This window comes from Alosa alosa, chromosome 18 (assembly GCF_017589495.1).
Source record: "Alosa alosa isolate M-15738 ecotype Scorff River chromosome 18, AALO_Geno_1.1, whole genome shotgun sequence".
NCBI lineage: Eukaryota > Metazoa > Chordata > Actinopteri > Clupeiformes > Clupeidae > Alosa > Alosa alosa.
In genome coordinates this window covers 16160985-16183571 of record NC_063206.1, presented here as the reverse complement: position 1 = coordinate 16183571, position 22587 = coordinate 16160985, and the positions used below count along the sequence as shown (strand labels likewise).

The 22587-nt window shown below is 44.4% G+C and overlaps 1 protein-coding gene across 34 annotated transcripts in view; it reads left to right on the top strand.

The window, feature by feature from the left end:
- Positions 1-14364, top strand: part of LOC125312111 (neurexin-1a-like) — a 279994-nt gene extending 265630 nt beyond the window's left edge. For all 34 annotated transcript variants that reach the window (XM_048270695.1, XM_048270694.1, XM_048270660.1 and 31 more), the window contains one exon: positions 12197-14364. In XM_048270695.1, coding sequence (XP_048126652.1) covers positions 12197-12501 — 305 coding nt within the window. In that variant the 3' untranslated portion in view covers positions 12502-14364. The remainder of the gene's footprint in view (positions 1-12196) is intronic.
- The last annotated feature ends 8223 nt before the right edge of the window (positions 14365-22587 follow it).

The window sequence follows — 22587 nt, the reverse complement described above, 5'->3', positions numbered from 1 at the left end:
CCAAACATTCTGCTGAAGCGATCCTTTTTTCCACAAAAAACGTGGAGAGAATCTCTCCTCTGAACAGCACCGACAAGTGGGCCAAAGTCATGACACTGCTGCTGACTATTTCTCTATCTCTGTCAGAGAAGTTGTAGACTTAAGTTGAAGGGTGGGCACTGGATTCTGGCAAAATGTTGTCGAAATGTTGGAACTATGTTTTTTTTTATTATTATTATGTTTGTAACTTCTACTGTATTTACAGAGCTAAGACTGTACAAACACCAAACTCCAGATGTTTTTTGAATGCACAGAACAGCCAGCTAGAGGATGTTGAGAAGAGACATTAAATTAGGGTTTCAGATCAGAATGATGGACTCTGGGTATGAATGCGTGGGACATGGCAGGCTGAGACTCCTGATGAGGGCATGTGCAAAAACACTCTTCTGATGGCAGAGCCCAGCTCACTCTGCTCACTTCCTGAGTCCATCGAGCCTCAAGGTCAGCGCAGCGTGCCGTAGATCATGGCAGACTCCTGGCGTGGCAGCGCTATCAGCGATCGAGCGATATCGATCCGGTCCTGCTTACTTATTGCCATGCTTTATTTCCCCCCTGCCGCCGGACCCGTGGCGAGGCTCTGCACAGCGTCGGGCTAATCTTCCAGCAAGGCCCAGATTAGATCACACTGCAGTAAATTGAATCTCAGCCTCCACCACCATCACCTGCCTGCCTTACGACCCTCATCACCCCACACACACACACACACACACACACACACACACACACACACGCACACACACACACACAGACACAGACACTCCCCCACTGTGGGAGACCTGTGTTGTGGGTTTGGGCCTGTCTCACAACTGTCACAGAGGGTAGGGAGATGGAGTCACAGGGTGGATGGACAGTGCTTTGGCATCCGAATATCTGCCCAACCCCCCCACACATAGACACACACAAAGACACACACAACAAACACACACATAGACACACACAAATTCGAGTAAGAGAGACAGAAAGAGAGAGAGAGAGAGTTCTAACCCTTTGTCACCATGGGAGTATAGAGATTGGGATTTGAGATGACACGGTGGATGGGCTGTCAAGATGACCCCTTTAAACCCAGCCCCTCCCAGCATCCCCCACAAACATCTGGCCCGAGCTGTGCCAGGCAGCTGTGCGAGTCAGACAGTCCCCCCCCCCCCGCCCCCCCGCCCCCAAACCAAACCAGAAGGCATGAGTGAGACCGTGCACGGAAGCAACCTAGAAGCATAATGCAATTGTTAGTGGAAAAGAGATTCTCTTTTGTCTATCATTGTCAAAGCTTATTTATATTACTGATCTTGAGAAATCTCCCCCCCTCCCTCTCGCGACACACCATACGCCGCACCAGAGCGAGCTCGGCAGAACAGACACAGCCGGCCGTGTCGTAGCGTCCGGCATTGTGATGCACCACAAAAGGCAACATCTGCTGCCACTGCACTTGAACTCGCCCCTGAGACTGTCTGTCAGCGCCACGGCTACGAGCAGCAGAGCTATCAGGAGTGGCAGCTTTTGACCAGGTGCCAGCGCGCGTGGGACCGTCCTCAGAGTGGGTGACAAGGAGAGGTCAGCGCTGAGAGGCACTAGGGTCAGCAGCGCCACTTCAGCTCAACGGGAACACAGTAAATAGAGTCCCCGTCCTGTTGCACCATCGCCCACTCGCACTGTACATAGTCGCTCTCCCGGGGAAAGGCAGCTCTTGTGTTTGTTTTTGCATATGCAGGCATTGTTTATTGTTTTTGTTTACACTCCTAACAGACATTTGTTTGCAGAGGAAATTACAGTAACAGAGAAGATGTGTGCTCATATGTGTGATATGCTTGATTCATGACTTGCTGTATCCTTCCCGTGCAGAAACTAGAACAGCTCGTTTATATATAGCAATAATCATAACCATAATCACAAATAGATACACATTAAGTAAACATCATTTGTTCAGACCTTAATTACATGTGATCCCGTTGCCCAGTTTAACTCATTCCTCTTTGCCTCTTAGCACAGTAAGCATACTCTGGAGAGCAGGGAGAATACTCACATCGTGGCATTTCATAAATCATACCTCGCTGTCCGCAGTTTTTTGATTGCTTCGAGGCAGGTGAAGGTTAATTATTTGCAATTTTTCCCACACCTTTTCCCTTTTCTTCCCCCACCCATCCTCCTATTGTGCTGCTGGCTCAAAAGCAGCCACTGTATCTGACATTTGTGCTAATGTGTTTGGGGTTGTTTTTTTTTTTAATGGAGGAAGAGAAAGCCTTTGTATGAGTGTGTGTGATTAATCAAATGCCAAGTGACAAATTCCACCAGTTAGACTGTGGGCACTGACAAGCACACACTGTCCCAACTTCCCCTCCGCATGAGAGGAGAGATATATATTACTATACAAAATATTTTTTTGTAGTGTTTCTAAGATTAATGAAAGAATTGTGACACCTTAGTGGCATGACAGGTCACTGCCCACAGGTAATAGGCTATTCAATCATTCTGTGCTTGAACCCCAGTACAGATGCCCACTGCAGACTAAGTTGCATTCTGTGTGGTGTCGGCTGCACGCTACGACCGCCCTGAAAAGACTCAGACACAACACAGGAAATGCACGTCCGGGAGAGGCTCAGATGTCAGGAAGTGGCTTTGCCCTCTCCTGATAGAGGCAGACCACGTCGCGCATTTGGAGTGGACGACCTGCATTAAGCAGCCACAAAGCTTCATCCGTGTCCCCTGTCCATTCACAATTACCGTTACCACCACGGTCCTTTTTCCCCACTGTGAAAGTAATGTATTGGCTGAAGTCAGGGTTTTTTCAGCATTTCTGCAAATTGTGTTCATTTTCTGTATCCCTCGCTCCCTGGAGATTACCCACGACAGGCCTCACATGGCAAACTCGGCTTTAATGAAATGTGTTCTCTGAGAAAACAGGATTTCATGCTCATGTCTGCTTTGCTGTCAGGCCTTATCCGAAGCCCTCTGCACCCCCACACCATCTTTATTTATCCCAGCAATTATATTTTAACTCTCCCTCTCGTACTATCTATTCCTCTATTTATCTCTCTCCCTCCCTCTCTCTCTCCTTTTCTCTCTCTCTGTCCCCTCTCTATATCTCGGCCACATGTCAGCAGCATCTTTTTGCTGACTCTGATGCTAACCCGATGTGTCTGTTTATTAGTCCGCGAGGAGTGTGACAGATTGTGCTCTGGGAAACACAGAGTGAGGCCTGGGCATTGTTGGAGTCGCAGTCGTAGTTGCAGTCCGCTGTCTTTGCGATGCCACTCCTGGCACCAGCGGCAGCCAGACAGTCCTTCAGAACACCTCTAGCGGGGCCACCCACCCATCTAGCCAGGAACCCCTACCCCCCCCCCCAGGTTGGCCAGAGTGGTGCGATTGCTTTCTGCAGACACATAAAACAAAACAAATGTAATGTAAACACTCAGTGTTCTCAGCTATTCCCCCTCAGCCTGTGCGGGCAGGATTGAAGACAGGGGTTGGGGTGGGCAGTGGGGGTGGGGGTGTCCATGATCCGTGAAATGCACATTATGGCTGGGGGCCGAAGTCAAGGATGGAGTAATAAAACACTGAGCCGAGCCGGCACTCAGCGAAGGCCGCACTCGTGCGTCTGACCACGGAGGGCAAACGCTCCAGCTATGGAGCAAAGCCACAAACCATGTCGCTGTTAGAATTACAAGCCTTTTTTTTCAATCTTCAAAAGGAACCACTGGAATAAAAATGAAAACAAGCTTTTTAATCTTCAAAAGGACACAACGGGGGAAAAAAAGTTCTCTGGCTGGACAGCAGTATGCTTTGGGGAAAGGTGTTTGGGTTCCTTATGAAGCCCTGTGATTTCTCACGATTGTTTGATCCTGAAATGCTTCGAATCAAAGAGACTCAAAGAGAAGACATGTACAGTAACTTGGTAAAAGAACTTCAGCACCAGCCTCTGCATTATGAATGCGTGAACGCTTGCTCAAATACTGTAATAAGTCACATTGATGATTTTCCTAATGAACGCTCTCATTAGGTTAATGGACAAAACGTCTCTGTCAAACAGAGCTCTAAGTAAAACAGGCAAATATGCACACGCGTACATGCACAGAAAGGGGAAATCGTCACTCCAATCGAGGCAGTTAGCGCAACCCTTCTTTATGAGCCAATAAATTGCGTAAGCTCCCATAAAAAGCGTGTATCGGCCCATATAACCCTTGTGAGGGCGGCGCGTGTGCAGAAAAAAGTAATGAGGTCTTTATCTTGGACCGGCATTTTCCTGTTAGGTCAGCACTAGCTGAGGCCCAGAGGCTGTGCTATGGAGCAAGAGTGGGAATGAGAGGAAGAGAGAGGGAGAGAGAAAGTGACTGGGAACCTAGTCCTTCGCTTCGAGATCTAGCGAGGAATCAGAAACCCTGTCAAGTATAAGACGCTGTCTCCGTTGCAGCACCGAACTGGTAATTAGCTAACTATTCACTGAGGTGCTCTCTCTCTCTCTCTCTCTCTCTCTCTCTCTCTCACACACACACTCACTCTCTCTCTTTGCTGCTAAGTCTTCTGGATTTTCAGGCCATCTGGCAGCATCTTCGTCAGTAACGACTCAAAAGAAACTTAAGTCCATGTGGACTTTTTGCATTCAACTTCCCTTCGTCATCCAGCTAGTGAACTCACATGCAACTGATTAAGTTATCATACTTACGGCATCAGCATATTTATCACTTTAGCACTTTATGTATTTCCTGCATGCTAATTTCATATGTTAACATATTCATATCTTTAGCACATTTGTGTGTGTGTGTGTGTGTGTGTGTGTGTGTGTGTGTGTGTGTGTGTGTGTGTGTGTGTGTGTGTGTGTGTGTGTGTGTGTGTGTGTGCATGCCTGTATGTGTGTGTGTGTGTGTGCACATGTGTGTGAGCATGAGTGTGTGGGTGTGTGTGTGTATGTATACATAATGCTTTGTCAGCAGCATGTCCAGCTTACTGTCAGCAGGCTTTAATAAAGTGACCACACTGCAGCTCCTGAGAGCATGTCCATCATTAAGCAGTCCCAGCCCGGGCGGGGCAGGGCAGGGCAGGGGCCTAGGCACCAGTCCAGGAGGAATGGACTCATCTCCGGAGGACTCGTGGCTAATTAAGGCAGGGCTAGCCTTAATACCCCCGTGTGGCGAGCCAGGGGGCTGCGGTGGAGGCTCTGTTGCCCCCACACAGTGGCCTGTCTCCTGGCTGATCCGCCCCGGGCGGGGGACGCTGGCAGCTGGCGATTACAGCAGGATATGTGGCAATAGCATGGCGCTAATCCACTCAGATTACAGAATGTGTCACTGAGCTGGCTAAGTTAAAACCCCATTCCCTTTTGCTGCACAAGACTCCAACAGCCCTTACCCCTGGTGTGGAGTTAAGCTGTCCCGGATGAAGTCTTGTACTGCCACAGTATATCTGTATCCAGCCTGCACAGACACAGACATAAACACATCCACACAAACACACACAGGCACACTAACACACGTTTGAATCAACACACAACTATTTATTCAATGACACATGTATACACAAATCAACTGGTCTTCCTGCACTAGAAATTCTGCCAAGTTAATCCGGCGTTACCCAAGTTCCTTTATCTGGAACATCTTGGTTTCTTTCATTTCTCCTAAGAAAGATCATTGATTAGTGCCTCAATCTGCTCAGCTGACACCAAACCCAGAAACAGCACAGGAGGTCATTAATTGCAGTATAAATCCAACCTAGAGGTTCACACTCTAACTTGCGAAGTGTTATGCTATGGCTGGTGCCCGTTAATTATGTTCCTTTTAGATGAAAGTCATTGATTGCTGTCATTCTCAGGGTGCTGTGCAGTCAATATCACGATGTGTGTATGATGAAGCATGGGGTTCGTGATAATGAAGCACCTTCCATCACCCCCCACGCACACACTTACAAACACACATGCGTACACACACACACACACACACACACACACGCATACAAACACACCTACACACCTACACACACACACAAACACAAACACACATTACTTATCCATCAATTCATATATAGAAGGGTCAGTCAGCACATTGTCTATTCATTAAAGTATAATAAGCTGTATTTGGTCCATTACCTCGAAGAAGCTATACCCTCCCCCCACCACCACCACCCCATCCCACCCCCCAACACACAAACACACTCTCACACGCAGCAGTGCAATGAAGACAAATGAGAAGAAATAGTGTCTAAAAGGCAACCATTTATTTAAATCCCCACTGACACCTGGGCTCCTCTGATCCGTTCCCTCCCGTGGATAAGGAGGGTGTGGGGGGTGGTGAGAGGCTGAGGTGGGGTGAGAGGGGGTGGGGAGAGAGGCCCAGGAGAGCCTTGTCAGGGCCCCGGTTAAGAACAGCAGCAAATTAGACAAGGACTCCCAGCACTCGGGGTAGCGTAGCGTATCCCCTCTGTGAGGTGAGGCGTCAGGGTAGACGCAGAAGGGATGGAGCTGGGATTGGAATGAAATGCTAAATTTAAAGAGTGCAAATATTTTTTCTTCACTGTATCTGTGCTATTATTCAGCCACCAGAGATGGTCTCACATTGTGGGTCCCTATAACCCCCGTCTTCACACACACACACACAAACACACACACACTTACCACACCACCACAGCCCATGCTCCCTCTCGGTCAAGTATACATCATGCACATGATTGGTTGCAGGAAGGTTCTGTCTCATTTTACCCGTATTCTGATATCCCTTTCCCCCTGCTGAAACACCAGCCAGAACCGACCGGCTCACAAAAGGAAATGAGTTGTGACTAAATGACTGAAACTTTAACCAGAAAGCCCATGAATAAAACAGCAGGGCTTTTTATGATGATCAGGAAGCGACAGACCCAGACCTGACGATGAAGGGATGGGAGGGGTCGGTTTTTGCAGTGGTTTTGCACCACTCCATCCCAGCAGCCCCCCAAGAACACCCCACCACCACCCTCATCTCATCCTCCTCCACCCCTCTTGAGTTTATCTCCCTCTCTCTCTCTTTCCCAGCGAGCCCAAACCCCTGCAGAGCCGTCGCGTGGAGAGGCGCCACTTACTCGGAGGTCGTTTTCTCTCCGTCTAATTTTACCCTTGGGCACGCTCGAGTAGAACTCATAAGAGCTGCCATTACTTTAAACACTCGTCCCAGGCCCTTATTCCACCCCCCACCTCCCCCATCTCTCCTCTGCTATATGACCATGGGGTGATAGAGTGCTAGTGAGATGTTGATGATGAGGAGGGGGAAAGCCAGGGCCTCGACTGGAACCTCACACCCACAGCAGGGACAACATTGCAGATGACAGTCATCACTATTCTAGAGAGGATGTTTCTTGTCTTGCGGTAGCCATGGTAACTAAACAAATCGTGTCTGATGCCACTCGAGTGTATAGGGGACTACACCAGACTGTTACACATGCATATAGGGGATTGCGCCAGTCTGTGATCCGGGTGTGTGTATAGGGGATGGTGTCAGGCCTCTTTCCTTCCTGAGGCATAAAGGAAGGAACTATAAAAAAAGAGGGGAGGCCTGTGGAGATTGACGGAAGGGGTTGATAGGGCGAGGCTGAGAGAACGGAGAGCGGGGAGCAGAGAGACCTGGAGGAGAGCAGGATGGCTGGAGGAGAAAAAAGTTAATGGCCGATGCAGTTCAGGAGTCCTCAGAAAGTTGGCACAGGGGTAGGAGGAGGACAGGAAGGAGGAAGGGAAGATGGAGGAGACGAAGATGGGGTGTCTGTTAGGGAGACACAGCCACAGTTAAGCCACAGTTAATCATTGGCCATTATTGTCATCAGTTACGTCACTTTTTCAGATTCATTGAGTCACCCGCGTGTTTCCCTTGGCTCCCTCCCTTACCTTGGGGTCATCCTTCCCCCATAGCCATGAACGAGGCTGAACGAGGGCTGGTCTGCAGCCAAAACAAGCTGGTAGGGATACCCCCCCCCCCCCTCCCGCAGCACACACCCACACACACACACACACACACACACACACACACACACACACACACACACACACACTTACCACACCACCACAGCCCATGCTCCTCTCGGTCAAGTATACATCATGCACATGATTGGTTGCAGGAAGGTTCTGTCTCATTTTACCCGTTCTGATATCCCTTTCCCCTGCTGAAACACCAGCCAGAACCCGACCGCTCACAAAAGGAAATGAGTTGTGACTAAATGACTGAAACTTTAACCAGAAAGCCCATGAATAAAACAGCAGGGCTTTTATGATGATCAGGAAGCCACAGACCCAGACCTGACGATGAAGGGATGGGAGGGGTCGGTTTTGCAGTGGTTTTGCACCACTCCATCCCAGCAGCCCCCAAGAACCCCCCACCACCACCACCCCACCACCCTCATCTCATCCTCCTCCACCCCTCTTGAGTTTATCTCCCTCTCTCTTTCCCAGCGAGCCCAAACCCCTGCAGAGCCGCCGCGGGAGAGGCCACTTACACTGGAGGTCGCTTTCTCCGCCCTAATTTTACCCTTGGGCACGCCGAGAAACTCATAAGAGCTGCCATTACTTTTAAACACTGTCCCAGGCCTTATTCCACCCCCCACCTCCCCCATCTCCTCTGCTATATGACCATGGGGTGATAGAGTGCTAGTGAGATGTTGATGATGAGGAGGGGGAAAGCCAGGGCCTCGACTGGAACCTCACACCCACAGCAGGGACAACATTGCAGATGACAGTCATCACTATTCTAGAGAGGATGTTTCTTGTCTTGCGGTAGCCATGGTAACTAAACAAATCGTGTCTGATGCCACTCGAGTGTATAGGGGACTACACCAGACTGTTACACATGCATATAGGGGATTGCGCCAGTCTGTGATCCGGGTGTGTGTATAGGGGATGGTGTCAGGCCTCTTCGCCTTCCTGAGGCATAAAGGAAGGAACTATAAAAAAAGAGGGGAGGCCTGTGGAGATTGACGGAAGGGGTTGATAGGGCGAGGCTGAGAGAACGGAGAGCGGGGGAGCAGAGAGACCTGGAGGAGAGCAGGATGGCTGGAGGAGAAAAGTTAATGAGCGATGCAGTTCAGGAGTCCTCAGAAAGTTGGCACAGGGGTAGGAGGAGGACAGGAAGGAGGAAGGGAAGATGGAGGAGACGAAGATGGGGTGTCTGTTAGGGAGACACAGCCACAGTTAAGCCACAGTTAATCATTGGCCATTATTGTCATCAGTTACGTCACTTTTTCAGATTCATTGAGTCACCACAAGTTTCCCTTGGCTCCCTCCTTACCTTGGGGTCATCCTTCCCCCATAGCCATGAACGAGGCTGAACGAGGGCTGGTCTGCAGCCAAAACAAGCTGGTAGGGATACCCCCCCCCCTCCCGCAGCACACACCCACACACACACACACACACACACACACACACACACACACACACACACACACACACACGCATGCACCCACAGATTCACACTCCCTCTTGGCTAGCGGGGTGGTGATGGACACCATAGGCACTGGTAAATGCGCCATAATGAAGCCTAATCACAGAGGACAAAGACATATCTGTGTCAGCGCATTGAGATGGCCACTTTAATCCTTTAAGTAGTGCCTCTGCTCCAGGGTCTCCAGCTCTCTCTCTCTACAGAGAAATTAATTTAAATCCCTTTTTTGCATCACGTTTCTCCTTAACATTTTAATTTGCACACATGCACGTGTGTGTGTGTATGTGTGTGTGTATGTGCGTGTGTGTGTGCGCGCACGCCGGTGTGTGTGTGTGCGTGTACGTGTGTGTGCGTGTGTGTGTGTGCATACCCGCATGTGGCACGCTGTCCAAGAGACACCTTATCAGTTACAGCACAGTGCAGGGAAATTTTCTCAAATGCATTAAGCAGTCCCTATATGTATGGCTGGCTCGCATCCAAATGAGGAATCCGACACACAACATCAATTACACTCAAAGGAAAGACGTATGGAATGGAAGGCCTCTTTTTGGTGATGAGTCATTTCCCCCCATCCCCACTCACACACACGTCGAGTGGCTCACGCGCTACCAATTAAGCGCAGATTCACAACGCGTCCGGCACTCGCTTGCATATTCATGGCGAGAAGTTTGTTTGTGGTTGGGAACCCCAGGGCGCTGAGAACCTGAAGTCGGCAAAGCCCCGGCGATGGTTGCATCCAGCGGATGATCTCCCGAGGCGCTCGCAGTGGGAAGCCAATCAATGGATCTACAGCTCGGAGCAGGTGTGGGAGTCAGCTTGAGAGCGGCTTGGGAGGAGCCACATGATTTCCACAAGAACGGGAAGAGGAAGTGAGGAGTGGTGTGGGGGGATGGGGTGGCGTTTCAAAGCACCTGGTGTCAGGGTCACGTGAAAGCCTGGCACGAAAACCCTGGAATCTTTCCTCTCCGTGTCCTCCATTCCAGCTACAGAGGGGGCTGTGTACTTTAGCATTCTAACATTATTTACTCTGTACAAGCATAAAAAAAACAATCAAGCTTTTCTCTGTCCTGGAGCGCTTTGACCCTGAAAGTGAATTTTGAGGCAGTTTGGTTGAGACTCGCTCGGCCAGTGGAGTCTGGTGATGTCAGCCAGGGGCTCTTGCCTGGAAGGAGAGCAGAGGGAGTGAGCTTTTTTCACACCTGTCCACTGGGATAACAGGGCCTGCCGCAGCCACAGCTAATCTGTTCCAACACTCAGTCACACTCTATCCCCCAATGGCAGACATACCCTTGTCCTTGAGAGTCTGCAAACCTTGGTTAGCATACCCCCACTTACATCCCCCACATCCACACACACAACAGATGAAAAACGTCTCCTAGTCACCTGTCTTCTTTTGTAGACAGAAAGAGAAAAGGGTCATAAATGTGCAGTAAGGTTGTCAAAGTCTTTTTCATCTATCTATTTTTGTATTTATCAATGTGAATATATGATTTAGACAAGAATCAGTATTAGATTGAAGAGTATTACATTATCTAAGTTTGTAGGCACATTTTTTGCACCATACATGGAAAGTAGCTGAATACAAAATGGCACTTCACTCTCATGGACTCTTCCCATGAGAAGGTCCACTGGTAGCATGAGAACAAGGCTTCGTCTCCTTGAAAATCAGCCCTGGTTTATGGAAAAGAAGAACCCAGGGTGGAAAGGGAAAATTGACTAATTGATGAGTAGATAAAAAAGTGCTTTATATGAGTAGGGCATTAGTGGAAAGAGAGAGGCCGAATGAGAGAGTGAGAGAGACTGAGGGGAAGGGGGGAACGAGTGATGAGAGGGGATTGAAGAGAGAGCTATCAGACTTGATGGGAACCGGATTATAATTTGGATGACTCTCGTACATAATGGGGGCTCACAGATATGTAATCAGCATCCCATTCAGCCTGGCAAATGGATCCCAAAGCACAGACCGCTCCAACATTAATCCCCCTTTATCAAACATTTAGAGTTCATTAAGGAGAGGCCAGCCCCATTCATCTGTGGGAGAGCAGGAACCAGTGCCTGCCGAACGCTGCCCTGCTTTCCCCCGCTCGCAATTTGCATCACAGTTGACATGTTTTGCATGTACAGTGTGTCTTTGAATCATCCGTGAGTCACGTCAGTGCTTTGGGCTGCTGTGTCTCACGTCACAGTGCCAGCATTGTGCTGTCTGTTTTCAAACGGAAGTGCACAGGGCCAGTATCTATTTTTTTTATTTATTTTTTTTTATCTCAGCTCAAACAGAAGATGCAGCAGTGCTAGTCACTGATAGTGGTAGGTAAAAGAGTACAGAAATGATGCCAGGAGGAATAGCATTGTAGGTATTATCCTAAATGGCTCAGGAAATGATCCTGGCTCAGGAACTCAATAATAGCCTTTTGGGGGAGGAAGAGCATCCTCCATATCTATCATTCTGGAGGGAGCAAGAAGATTAATATCTCTTTCGAGCAATGCACAGCAGATATAAACCAAATGTACAGCAGGAAAAAGAATATATACAAATGTAAAAGTATTGCTGAGGTAGAGTAGGGCAGAAGAGTAATTAGCTGAATGGCTCCGGGTGGGTTAGTGCTGAGAGTGTTGTTTTGCAGCGGCGTTCTTGTCAACAGCCTACCAGGGTTGCCAACGAGCCCTTCTCTTTAGCTGCCCTTCTTCCTCAGTAACAACCTGTTTCTGTTTTTCTTTCTTCCTTCCACTTCTCTCTGTCCATCCTCTTCTTTCCTCTTCTCTCGCTTTCCTCCGTACAGCTAACCCCACGGGCGCCGGCGGGAAGGTGTACGAGGATTCGCCGGAGGTGTTCCGCGAGTCGAGCAGCACCACTGGGATGGTGGTGGGGATCGTGGCGGCGGCGGCCCTCTGCATCCTCATCCTGCTCTACGCCATGTACAAGTACCGCAACCGGGACGAGGGCTCGTACAGCGTGGACGAGAGCCGCAACTACATCAGCAACTCGGCACAGTCCAACGGCACGGTGGTCAAAGAGAAGCCCGTCAACAGCACCAAGAGCTCCGGGAAGGGGAAGAAGAACAAAGACAAGGAGTACTATGTGTGATCGCGTGCGGTCGCACCAGCTCTGGAGGGAGGGGGCTTTGCCAGGGACCTTTTTTCCAGACTTTTCTCAAGGCGAGCCCCACAAAGGCCCAACATGTGTATCATAATTATGAAAAACAGAGCAAAAATGGATCGAAACATAAACACTGATGATGAAAAAAAATATAACATTTAGTCCTCATTTTATCAGACATGGTGTTACACCATAAAGTGCAAAATGGAATAAAACACAGTTTTATTTGATATTCTTGTCAAGCCTTCTGGACTGTCCCCATAAAAGTGCAGAAGTGAACAGACAGTTTCTCAAGAGAAAGACAATCTTCTGCTGGGAGTGGACAAATATCAATACAAGACAGCTAAAATAACACCATGGACTTACTCTTGACTGACGAGCAAATTACCAAACCAAACCCATATCAATATGAAGTATTCCACAGCCTGGAAAAATGAAATCTCTTGCTCTTGTTTATAAAAGGCAAGAGAGGAGGAGTACAGTCTCACTTACTGTCAGTGTTTTCATTTCCGTTGCCTGTGTTTGTGTTGCTGGGATATTTTTTTCCTAATGAGAAAAAGAGAGATAGAGAAAAAAACTGAAAGGAGAAAGGAACACTGAAAGACATGATGACGAATACAACCACAAACTATTTGCCAAGGTTGAGAACTTCAAGGATCACAAAAGAGGAGGGCAGACTAAGACGCTACCTACCGTATGGTTCAAGGAAAATCAGCCAAAGTATTTGCCCTTTTCATAGCGGCAGCGCTCGCCAACACAAACTGTTGTTTGGCCCGCTGATAGACCTATCAAAGGTGCAATGAAGGGAACGGCGGCCATTGGTGAAGAATGACTGAGACTGCACACTTGTCAAGTACTGAGAGCAAGGCACAGATGAGCATGGAGACCTTAGCCTTTCCAGCTGTGAAACCTATGGCTCGTGATTTTACGCCGAATCTTTGGGTGTCTGAAAGTGATCATTTGGGAACACTCCATGCACGCAAAAGTATCTTACTACATATGTTTATATACAGTACAACCACATCTATATGTGCTTTCTGGACTGTGACAAAGTGGTGTTTTATAGCCTGTTGTATAGATGATGCAAAATATATCTGCTCCTCCTCAACCATTTTTTACTAATAAAACTATGAAAAGAATAAAAAAAAATAACTAAATGTTATTAAGTGTTGCTAGGTATAGACAATTTTATGAAGACATCCGCAGATGACATTTTGAGTTGCATTGTTACTTTCTCTGCCCTGAATACTCCTGCTACATTTTTTTTATACAAACATACAAAAATATATAGATAATCCCAATCTGTAAATCACACCTGACCAAGGAAATGCAAAGATGACATAAGTTCCCATTCAAAACTCTGTGTTTTACGGTTACAGGTGGAATCACTGCCTAGTCCCACATCCTGCCCCCTGAAATAAATCCTGTGTGAGACTGGTAGCCATGTGAGAGATAGCCCTAGCCCTGTCACTGTATGTGTTTTCAAAGTGGTCTTGAATGGTTTCCTATCCGCTCGCTATAATGTGGACGCAGGAGAGAAGAGGTGATCATGTCTGTCATTCCGTGTTTGTTTTTTGCCCTAACTCTCCCATCTGTTGAGCCTCGCTAAGAACTGCACACAGGAAGAGCCCAAGGAAAAGAGGATTTGGAGGGATCAAGAAAACTAAAGTTAAGATTAACCACAATTCTGAATTCTTTGTTTGTTTATTTTTTTATTTATACCCGTGCTATTCTTTTTTACAGTATTTTATGTTCAATTGTGGCAATTCTTTATTGACCTCAAAGTAAAAATTTATTATGAAAAATAGTTTTGAAAAATTAAATGAACAAATAAAATATTACCTAAGTGAATAAATTGCAGTGCTATTTTTCCTCTCAAGTACTAGCGTAATCACCATGTGTTTCCACAACCACTGAGTAGTGTAATAAAAATAACCCTTTCTCTGGTGTCTGTCAGCAATCAATAAAAATATATATAGGCCTTATACACACATAGATACATACATAGACACACACACACAGGACAGGCTCTATTTACTTCCTCCCATCTATTTTCAGCGAGCCCATTTTCTGAAATACCTCTTAAACAGCATAGCATTGTCACAAAAATAAAAAAGGTATTGAACTCCAGGATAGACGGTCCCTGTGTTGCGATTCAGCTGGCTTTTAACTTTCCACAGTTATTTATGGGCAATAAAGCCCCATGGTAATGCATCCACCACAGGGAACACAAAAGACAATACATTAGCCAAGGGTACTTTGAGACACAGAAAAACCGAGGAGACGGCTTGAGATCCTCGCCTCCTGGGAGGGTTGGAGATGTATCCTCTCATGGAGGAGGAGGAAGGAATGCTAAATGAACTCCCAACAGCAGGAGCGACAGCCGCAAACCACATGGCAGAGTGCTGGGGACGCAATACAACTCTGCACATACTGTGAGGACAATGGCCGTTAAGCAGGTTTTGTGTGTGTGTGTGTGAGAGAGAGAGAGAGAGAGAGAGAGAGAGAGAGTGTGCATCATGTTTTTTTTTTTTTGCATTGGATTTACATACACTAAACAATAACATTTATGACTGAGTCACAATATATTGGTTTGCCTTTTGGTGTTTTTCTTCTCTGTCTGCCAAAAGCAATGCTAAATAAGTATAGTAGTAGTAATATTTCACTTGATTTGATATGACAGCTTAGTTCTGGGATTGGCAAACAATGATTAAGATGAAGACTTTTCAAAGTCTGTCATCTTTCAAAAAACATTTGCTGCAAGCAAGTTTTCCCCCACAAACAAATTCCCATACTGTTACTGTTTTATCTGTTTGGTTACATCATTCCATTCCCTCTGACTGGAAAGAATATTATTATAATGAATGTATTATTAAGTTATTAGTGATTTCTTAATAGCTTTTCTTTTGATGACACATAGGTTCAGATCCATTCAAAGAGGGTTACGAATCAGATGTTAACATATCCCATTAAAACTGTAATATTTACCAAGTTAAGTGACCGACATAGACACATCATAAAAATCAGACACATTCACAGTAAAAATTATGAGATCCTCGAAGAACCTTTGGAGGTTCTTCAGTTTGCCACTGTGGGGGAACCTCTACAGGTACTCTGAGGAACCTTCAAGAAAAGGTTTTTCAAAGAACCCTTTCTCAAGGTTACTTGAGGAACCTCTTGAGGTTCTGGAGAACCTTTATGGATTTATTTATTTACTTAGGTTATTTATTTATTTACTTAGGCTACTTACTTGCTAACTTGTATAATGTTATCATAAATAGGCCATAATGACATTGTTTCAAGAATTTATTACACAGCAAGTTACAGAAAATAGAACAATACAAAAAGTAAAGAAAGGAATAGAAAAAATATATACATACATTAATAGATAGATACATTCATACATAATAATACATGACACTGATCAATATTTACACATGTTTACATTACATATTTTTCAGGAGAATGTTGGACATTCTAATTAAAGCTAATGAAAGCTTTTGATTTGATTTGATCCCTGCCATGCACTGCAGAAAATAAATAAATAAACTGCTAGCAATGCTCCAATGCCCATCGACACATCTTCTGGTGTTACCACGTCTTGTCTGTCCATGCAAAGTGTAATGGTGGTGTCTTCCTCGAAGGGGTTGCCTCTCATGCATAGGGTAGGTGTGGGTGTCTTGGATATCTGAAAAGTGCAGAATAACAGTATTTAGAATGGTGATTGGTGATATTCAAACCCATTGGCAGGAGAAGTTTCTAACAGTGTCAAATGACTGGTACTCTTACCTTATCCACAAAGTATGAGCTTGTCAGGATTGTCCCCAAACACATATGGCTACTCTGCTGCACAGAGTCCTGAATTTGAACAATACACTGGATAAGTCTTATAGCAGTAATAACATACTTGTAATTCCATACAGTTGTATAGCAGTAATGACATGAAGTGTAACTCAAACTTCTTAATACCTTTGTATTTGTAGGTTGTCTCCTCACAGGCCTGGTACTTAGGTCAATGTTATGCAGGTGCTGAATTTCAGAGAAAAAAACTTTAAAAAGATGAGAACAAAAAACAGAGCAATAATGATCTACAGGAGAATACAAGGTGAGGTTGTTAATATATAAGTTTCTATGGTGTTATACTATGAGATGGTCTACTGAAGCACGAATGAAGGCTCTGCCTGTTGTATGTATGTAGATGCATCAGCAGAGGAAAATTATGGTAATATGAGCTCTCACATTTAGGTACCTTTGTGAGTTATGTGGGTCTACTAGATCATATACGTGCAAGGGGAATTTCTCCATGTGTTTGTGGTGAAATGTTTTAAACCACAGCAGCCCCCAAGATATTAAAAAAGAGTGACTATTTGTTTGACATCACTGTACAGTCTGATATGGACTGAGGAGAAAAAAAAACTCTCAGTCAGGATGGTCCCAGTGGCAGTAAGGCATCTGTGACCAATGTAATATGGTGAGGCAAAAAATCCTGGGGTTTCTCTCGATAGCAAGACATAAGAGACTCAGACACAGATCAGCAAGCCGATAAGGCTTACTGCACATCTCGCCCCGAAAGCCACTCTCCCATGGTGCATTGCAGCGCCCAGCAGGCAGGGACTGTGCAAGATTATTTATTTAAGGCCAGCCTGTGTGTGAAGACCTCCATGTCTACCACAGAGCGATCAATACATTTATGATAGAATTGATTCAACACTGTGAAGAGCACCTTCTCAGTGAGTCTAAATCTAAATTGTGAAAGAGAGAGAGAGAGAGAAAGAGAGAGAGAATTGTTGACAGATCTTGACAAGGTCATGGACATGATAGGCACAACAGAAGGCCAGTGCTGATATGGTCGACAGATAGTTCAACAGATACCTCAAAGGAATGAATGTGTAGAAAAATAAAAAATGTCATATGGAAGGCATTACATTAGTAATCCTCTCGTAAAGGAAGTACAGGCGTGACTTGCCATGGAATATTCCAAATTTCATGCACATTTTCTCACAATAAAATGAGATGTATGCCTTAAAGGCGTGGACTGAGTAGTTTTAAAAGCACATCAGATATCACCAGGGCAGCCGTGGCCTACTGGTTAGCGCTTCGGACTTGTAACCGGAGGGTTGCTGGTTTGAACCCCGACCAGTAGGCACGGCTGAAGAGCCCTTGAGCAAGGCACCTAACCCCTCACTGCTCCCCGAGCGCCACTGTTGTTGCAGCCAGTTCACTGCACCGGGATTAGTGTGTGCTTCACCTCACTGTGTGCTGAATGTGTTTCACTAACTCACGGATTGGGATACATTTCCCAATTTGAGACCAAATTTCCCTCACGGGATCAAAAGAGTATATATACTTATACTTACTTATTACACGGCTCTTCATAGTGCATAGTGAAAGCAGACGGTTGATCAGCTGTGTTCTAAAGAATGTTTGATTCAAGTTCAGCGTGTGTTGTTGCGAACTATTTGTTTCTCAGCAAAAGCCATGATGAAACGGTAACAAAAAGGCTATAGCCTAGTAGGCGGGTCAATATATGAAAAAAAAACATCTAACCTCAAAAAAATTGATACAAAAGGTTTTTAAACTGATTATGATACCTTTAGATGTACTTAATAACATATTAACAATCTAGTAAAATCTGACCCCAGTAAAGGGGTCATTTTCAAGATGGCGTCCAAGATGGCCACCAGAAGCTAATTTTGGCTATATCTGACGCATTATTCAGCCTAGGAAAGTGTTTTTTGTGTTTAATCAGATTTAGAGGTCATTGATTCATATACATCAGACTAAAGTATCAGTTCATCATTTTCAAGACTTGTCATTTTTCAAGATGGCATCCAAGATGGCCATCAGAAGCTAATTTTGGCTATGAAGCATTATTCAGCCTAGGAAAGTGTTTTTCATGTTTAATCAGATTTAGCGGTCATTGAGTCATATATGTCACACTAAATTATCAGATCATCATTTTCAAAGACTTGTCATTTTCAAGATGGCATCCAAGATGGCCATCGGAAGCTAATTTGGGCTATATCTGACGCATTTTTCAGCCTAGGAAAGTGTTTTTCGTGTTTAATCAGATTTAGCGGTCACTGAATCATATATGTCACACTAGTACCAGATCATCATTTTCAAAGACTTGCCACCAGAGGCTAATTTTGGCTATATCTGAAGCATTATTCAGCTTAGGAAAGTGTTTTTCATGTTTTATCAGATTAAGAGGTCACTGATGACTCTTCATCTCCACCTTTTTTAGTGTTCTTATAGTAGGACCTGAGGATGCATGATGTTTTCTCTCTCAGTGTCACCATGCCTTCAAAACCTTTCCCTTCTGTGAAACATTTGTCATTCCTGTACCTCTCCCTCAGTTTAGCTTTCAGATACTGATTACCGAATGGAATGGAATCAACCTCAATCAAATACTCTTTCATGTTAGATCCAAGTACAGAGACAGTCAACTGTTCTTAATTGTGTGCATTTCTGCAAGACACTCCGCTGTTCGTGTAGAAGATATAGATTACCTTGCACTGCTGCCTGTGGAACGTGTCAAAATGAACAATGTGACAATCTACACAAGTTCCTTTCAGAGGAGTCAGAGGATGATGAATAATGATATAATAGTTATTTCTGATCTACTTATGCATATAGTTTAAGATTCAGTTTAATTAGCTCCCCCCTAATGATAGATGCCAACAATTATTGATCTACACAAATATACAATGCATGCCTATACAGTACATGGGTCATGGTTCATTAAAGTCATAAAACAGCCACATACTCGCAAACTCTACTCTACATATTGTAAAAGCATATACCCTGTACATGAAATATAACATTAATCAACAAAATAACATTTCCATCTTCTTCCACACCAAGCATAATACATACTCTATTCTGTATAGGCAAATATAGTGTAAAGCCGATACATTTTGGCATATACAGTCCAGGGAAAACAAATGAAACACCCTAAAATATATATTTTCTGAAAGCATATAATCTGTAGATAAGATATAGCACCATTTAAAACATGTCTCATCTTCCTCCATGCCATGAACAATGCATTGCCCTCTATTCTGTATAGGCGAATCTAGTGTAAAGGGGATACATTTTAGCCTATATTGTCCAGGCAAAACAGATTAAACACCCAAAACCATATATTTTCAAAAGCATATAACCTCTAGATGAGATATAATACCAGTTAAGACATGTCTTATCTTCCTCCATGCATGCACAATACAATGCCCTCTATAATGTATAGGCGAATCTAGTGTAAAGGGGATATATGTTGGCATGTTAAGTCCAGGGAAAACAAATTAAACACCCTAAAATATATATTTTCTGAAAGCATATAATCTGTAGATAATATATAACACAATTTAAAATATGTCCCATCTTCCTCCATGAATGCACAATACAATGCCCTCTATTATATATAGGCGAATCTAGTGTAAAGGGGATATATGTTGGCATGTACAGTCCAGGAAAAAGAAATTAAACACACTAAAATATATATTTTCTGAAAGCATATAATCTGTAGATAAGATATAACACCATTTAAAACATGTCCCATCTTCCTCCATGAATGCACAATACATTGCCCTCTATTCTTTATAGGCGAATCTAGTGTAAAGCGGATACATGTTGGCCTCTTTTGTCCAGGGAAAACAGATTAAACATCCTAAACTATATTTTCTGAAAGCATTTAACCTGCAGATGAGATATAACACCAGTTATGATATGTCCCATCTTCCTCCATGCCATGAACAATACACTGCCCTCTATTCTGTATTGGTGAATCTAGTGTAAAGCAGATACATTTTGGCATGTACAGTCCAGGGAAAACAAATCAAACACCCTAAACTACATATTTTCTGAAAGCATATAACCTGCAGATGAGATATAACACCAGTTAAGACATGTCCCATCTTCCTCCATGCCATTAACAATGCATTGCCCTCTATTCTGTATAGGCGAATCTAGTGTAAAGGGGATACATTTTAGCCTATATTGTCCAGGCAAAACAGATTAAACACCCCAAATCATATATTTCCTAAAAGCATATAACCTCTAGATGAAATATAACACCAGTTAAGACATGTCTTATCTTCCTCCATGCCATGGAGATGGTTAATAATCCTGTATTGCATTTGCTCTGTATTAAAACGCATTGATTTATGGCTGAAAAAGGTAGAGCATGAAATATTTTAAATTTTAACATTTAAAATCCTATTCTTGTTTAATTTGACCATCATTTGATATCAATTTCACCCCTGTAGGCTGAATAGTAATTGAGATATAGCCATTCTAACCTGTTGACAGCCATTTTGGCGGCCATTTTGAAAATGACCCCTTTCCCAAGGTCAGATTTTACTAGATTTTTAGTATGTTATTTAGCATGTCCAACAGTACCAGAATCCATAAAAAAAAACTTTTGTATCAATTATTTTGACGTTGAACCCTATATTGACCCGCCTATAGGCTATGTAGGCTAAAGAGTCATATCGTGGGGAGTTTATTGTGTCGTTTTGGTAAGTAGCCGTGTAATAAGCGGGATAATGTATAGAACGCCGGTCATTGTCGGGAGATAGGTCCCTTCAGGGCGGAACAAGACCCCTCCGCTGCACGTTGGGGTCCGGTTCACCCTGTCGGGACTTATTTTCCCCATAATGACCGGCGTTCTATACATTATCCCTTACTTACATGTATACCTCTTATTTCCAGAAGTGCACTCGTGAGGAACACATTATGGGTTTTTTTTCTGTATCAGTTGATCTATGACAGTCCCACTGTTACTGAGCTTGTAAGGCCCGTCTTTTTCCCAAACCTTATGCAATTCTAAAGAATGCCTTTTGCATTCAATTTACATGTGTGGATGCCTGTGTTTGATCTGTATTGTCTTAGCTGGCCATGGCCAAAGATCCCCAACACCCGCTCATGCATAAAGTGACCATTTGTTCCTTGTTCTGGCCCCTCATACTGACAGGTAACTCAGTCCAGGGCCTACTCGATGTCTTATGGTGAGATAGGCCAACCTCATTATCATACAGTATTGCTCTGTAAATATGTGTTGTGAATAATACATTCATGTTTGGTCTTGAATTAATACTTGTAATGTGGGCAACAGTCTAATCGTGTTTTTATTACAATTCAATGTATCTGTGCATAGTTGTAGACTAAGAATTCCACTGTAGCATAAAGTTATGATATCCACCTGGGCCACACCCACCCACCTCAGACAACAAAGGCTCTGATGAGTCGGGGGTGGCCCAAGTGAATGATAAAAGTGGAGGCTCTGGTTCTCCAGGTCTCTTCTTTCTCCTTTTCCATCTCCACTCTCCTCAGGAGCCAGGCCCTTGTGGCTTGGTCTTCTGCCTCTCTCTCACTCTTCCTTTCCCCCCCCCCTCTCTCTGTCTCTCTCTCTCTCTCTCTTTCTCTCTCCCTTTCCTCTATTTTTGGATTTGTATTGTTTTATCTGGTGTATCTGTAAATTCATAACTTGTTAACTGGTTAAGTTTATCTCTGTGTTTTGATAAGCTTCCTGTGTTCCTTTGGTTGCTACATTGTTACAGTAGACCATGTGAGTTTACTTGTACATTCAACTGAAGTGATATTGGTTACATTTACCTTAAGGCTTAATGCCTAATAAATTGTTCATTTGCCTACCAATCGGATAACTTCAATTCTCGTAGTGTGCCATGCTATTCTCCTCCATAGCTGATAAACTAGTTACTTGGTAACTAGTTTGGTTACTTGGATGGAGTCAGATTAACGAGTATGTAATAATATCATTGCCATTTAACTCTTCACCCTATTTGTCCACACATTGAGACATTGAGCTATATCCTCACTTGAAAGAGCTTTTGTGGACAAATAGGGTGAAGAGTTAAATGGCAATGATATTATTACATACTCGTTAATCTGACTCAATTTGATTAATAATTTGTATCACCAATCAATTACCAAGTAACTAGTTTATCAGCTATGGAGGAGAATAGCATGGCACACTACGAGAATTGAAGATATACTATTGGTAGGCTAATGAACAATTTATTTAGCATTAAGCCTTAAAGGTAAATGTAACCA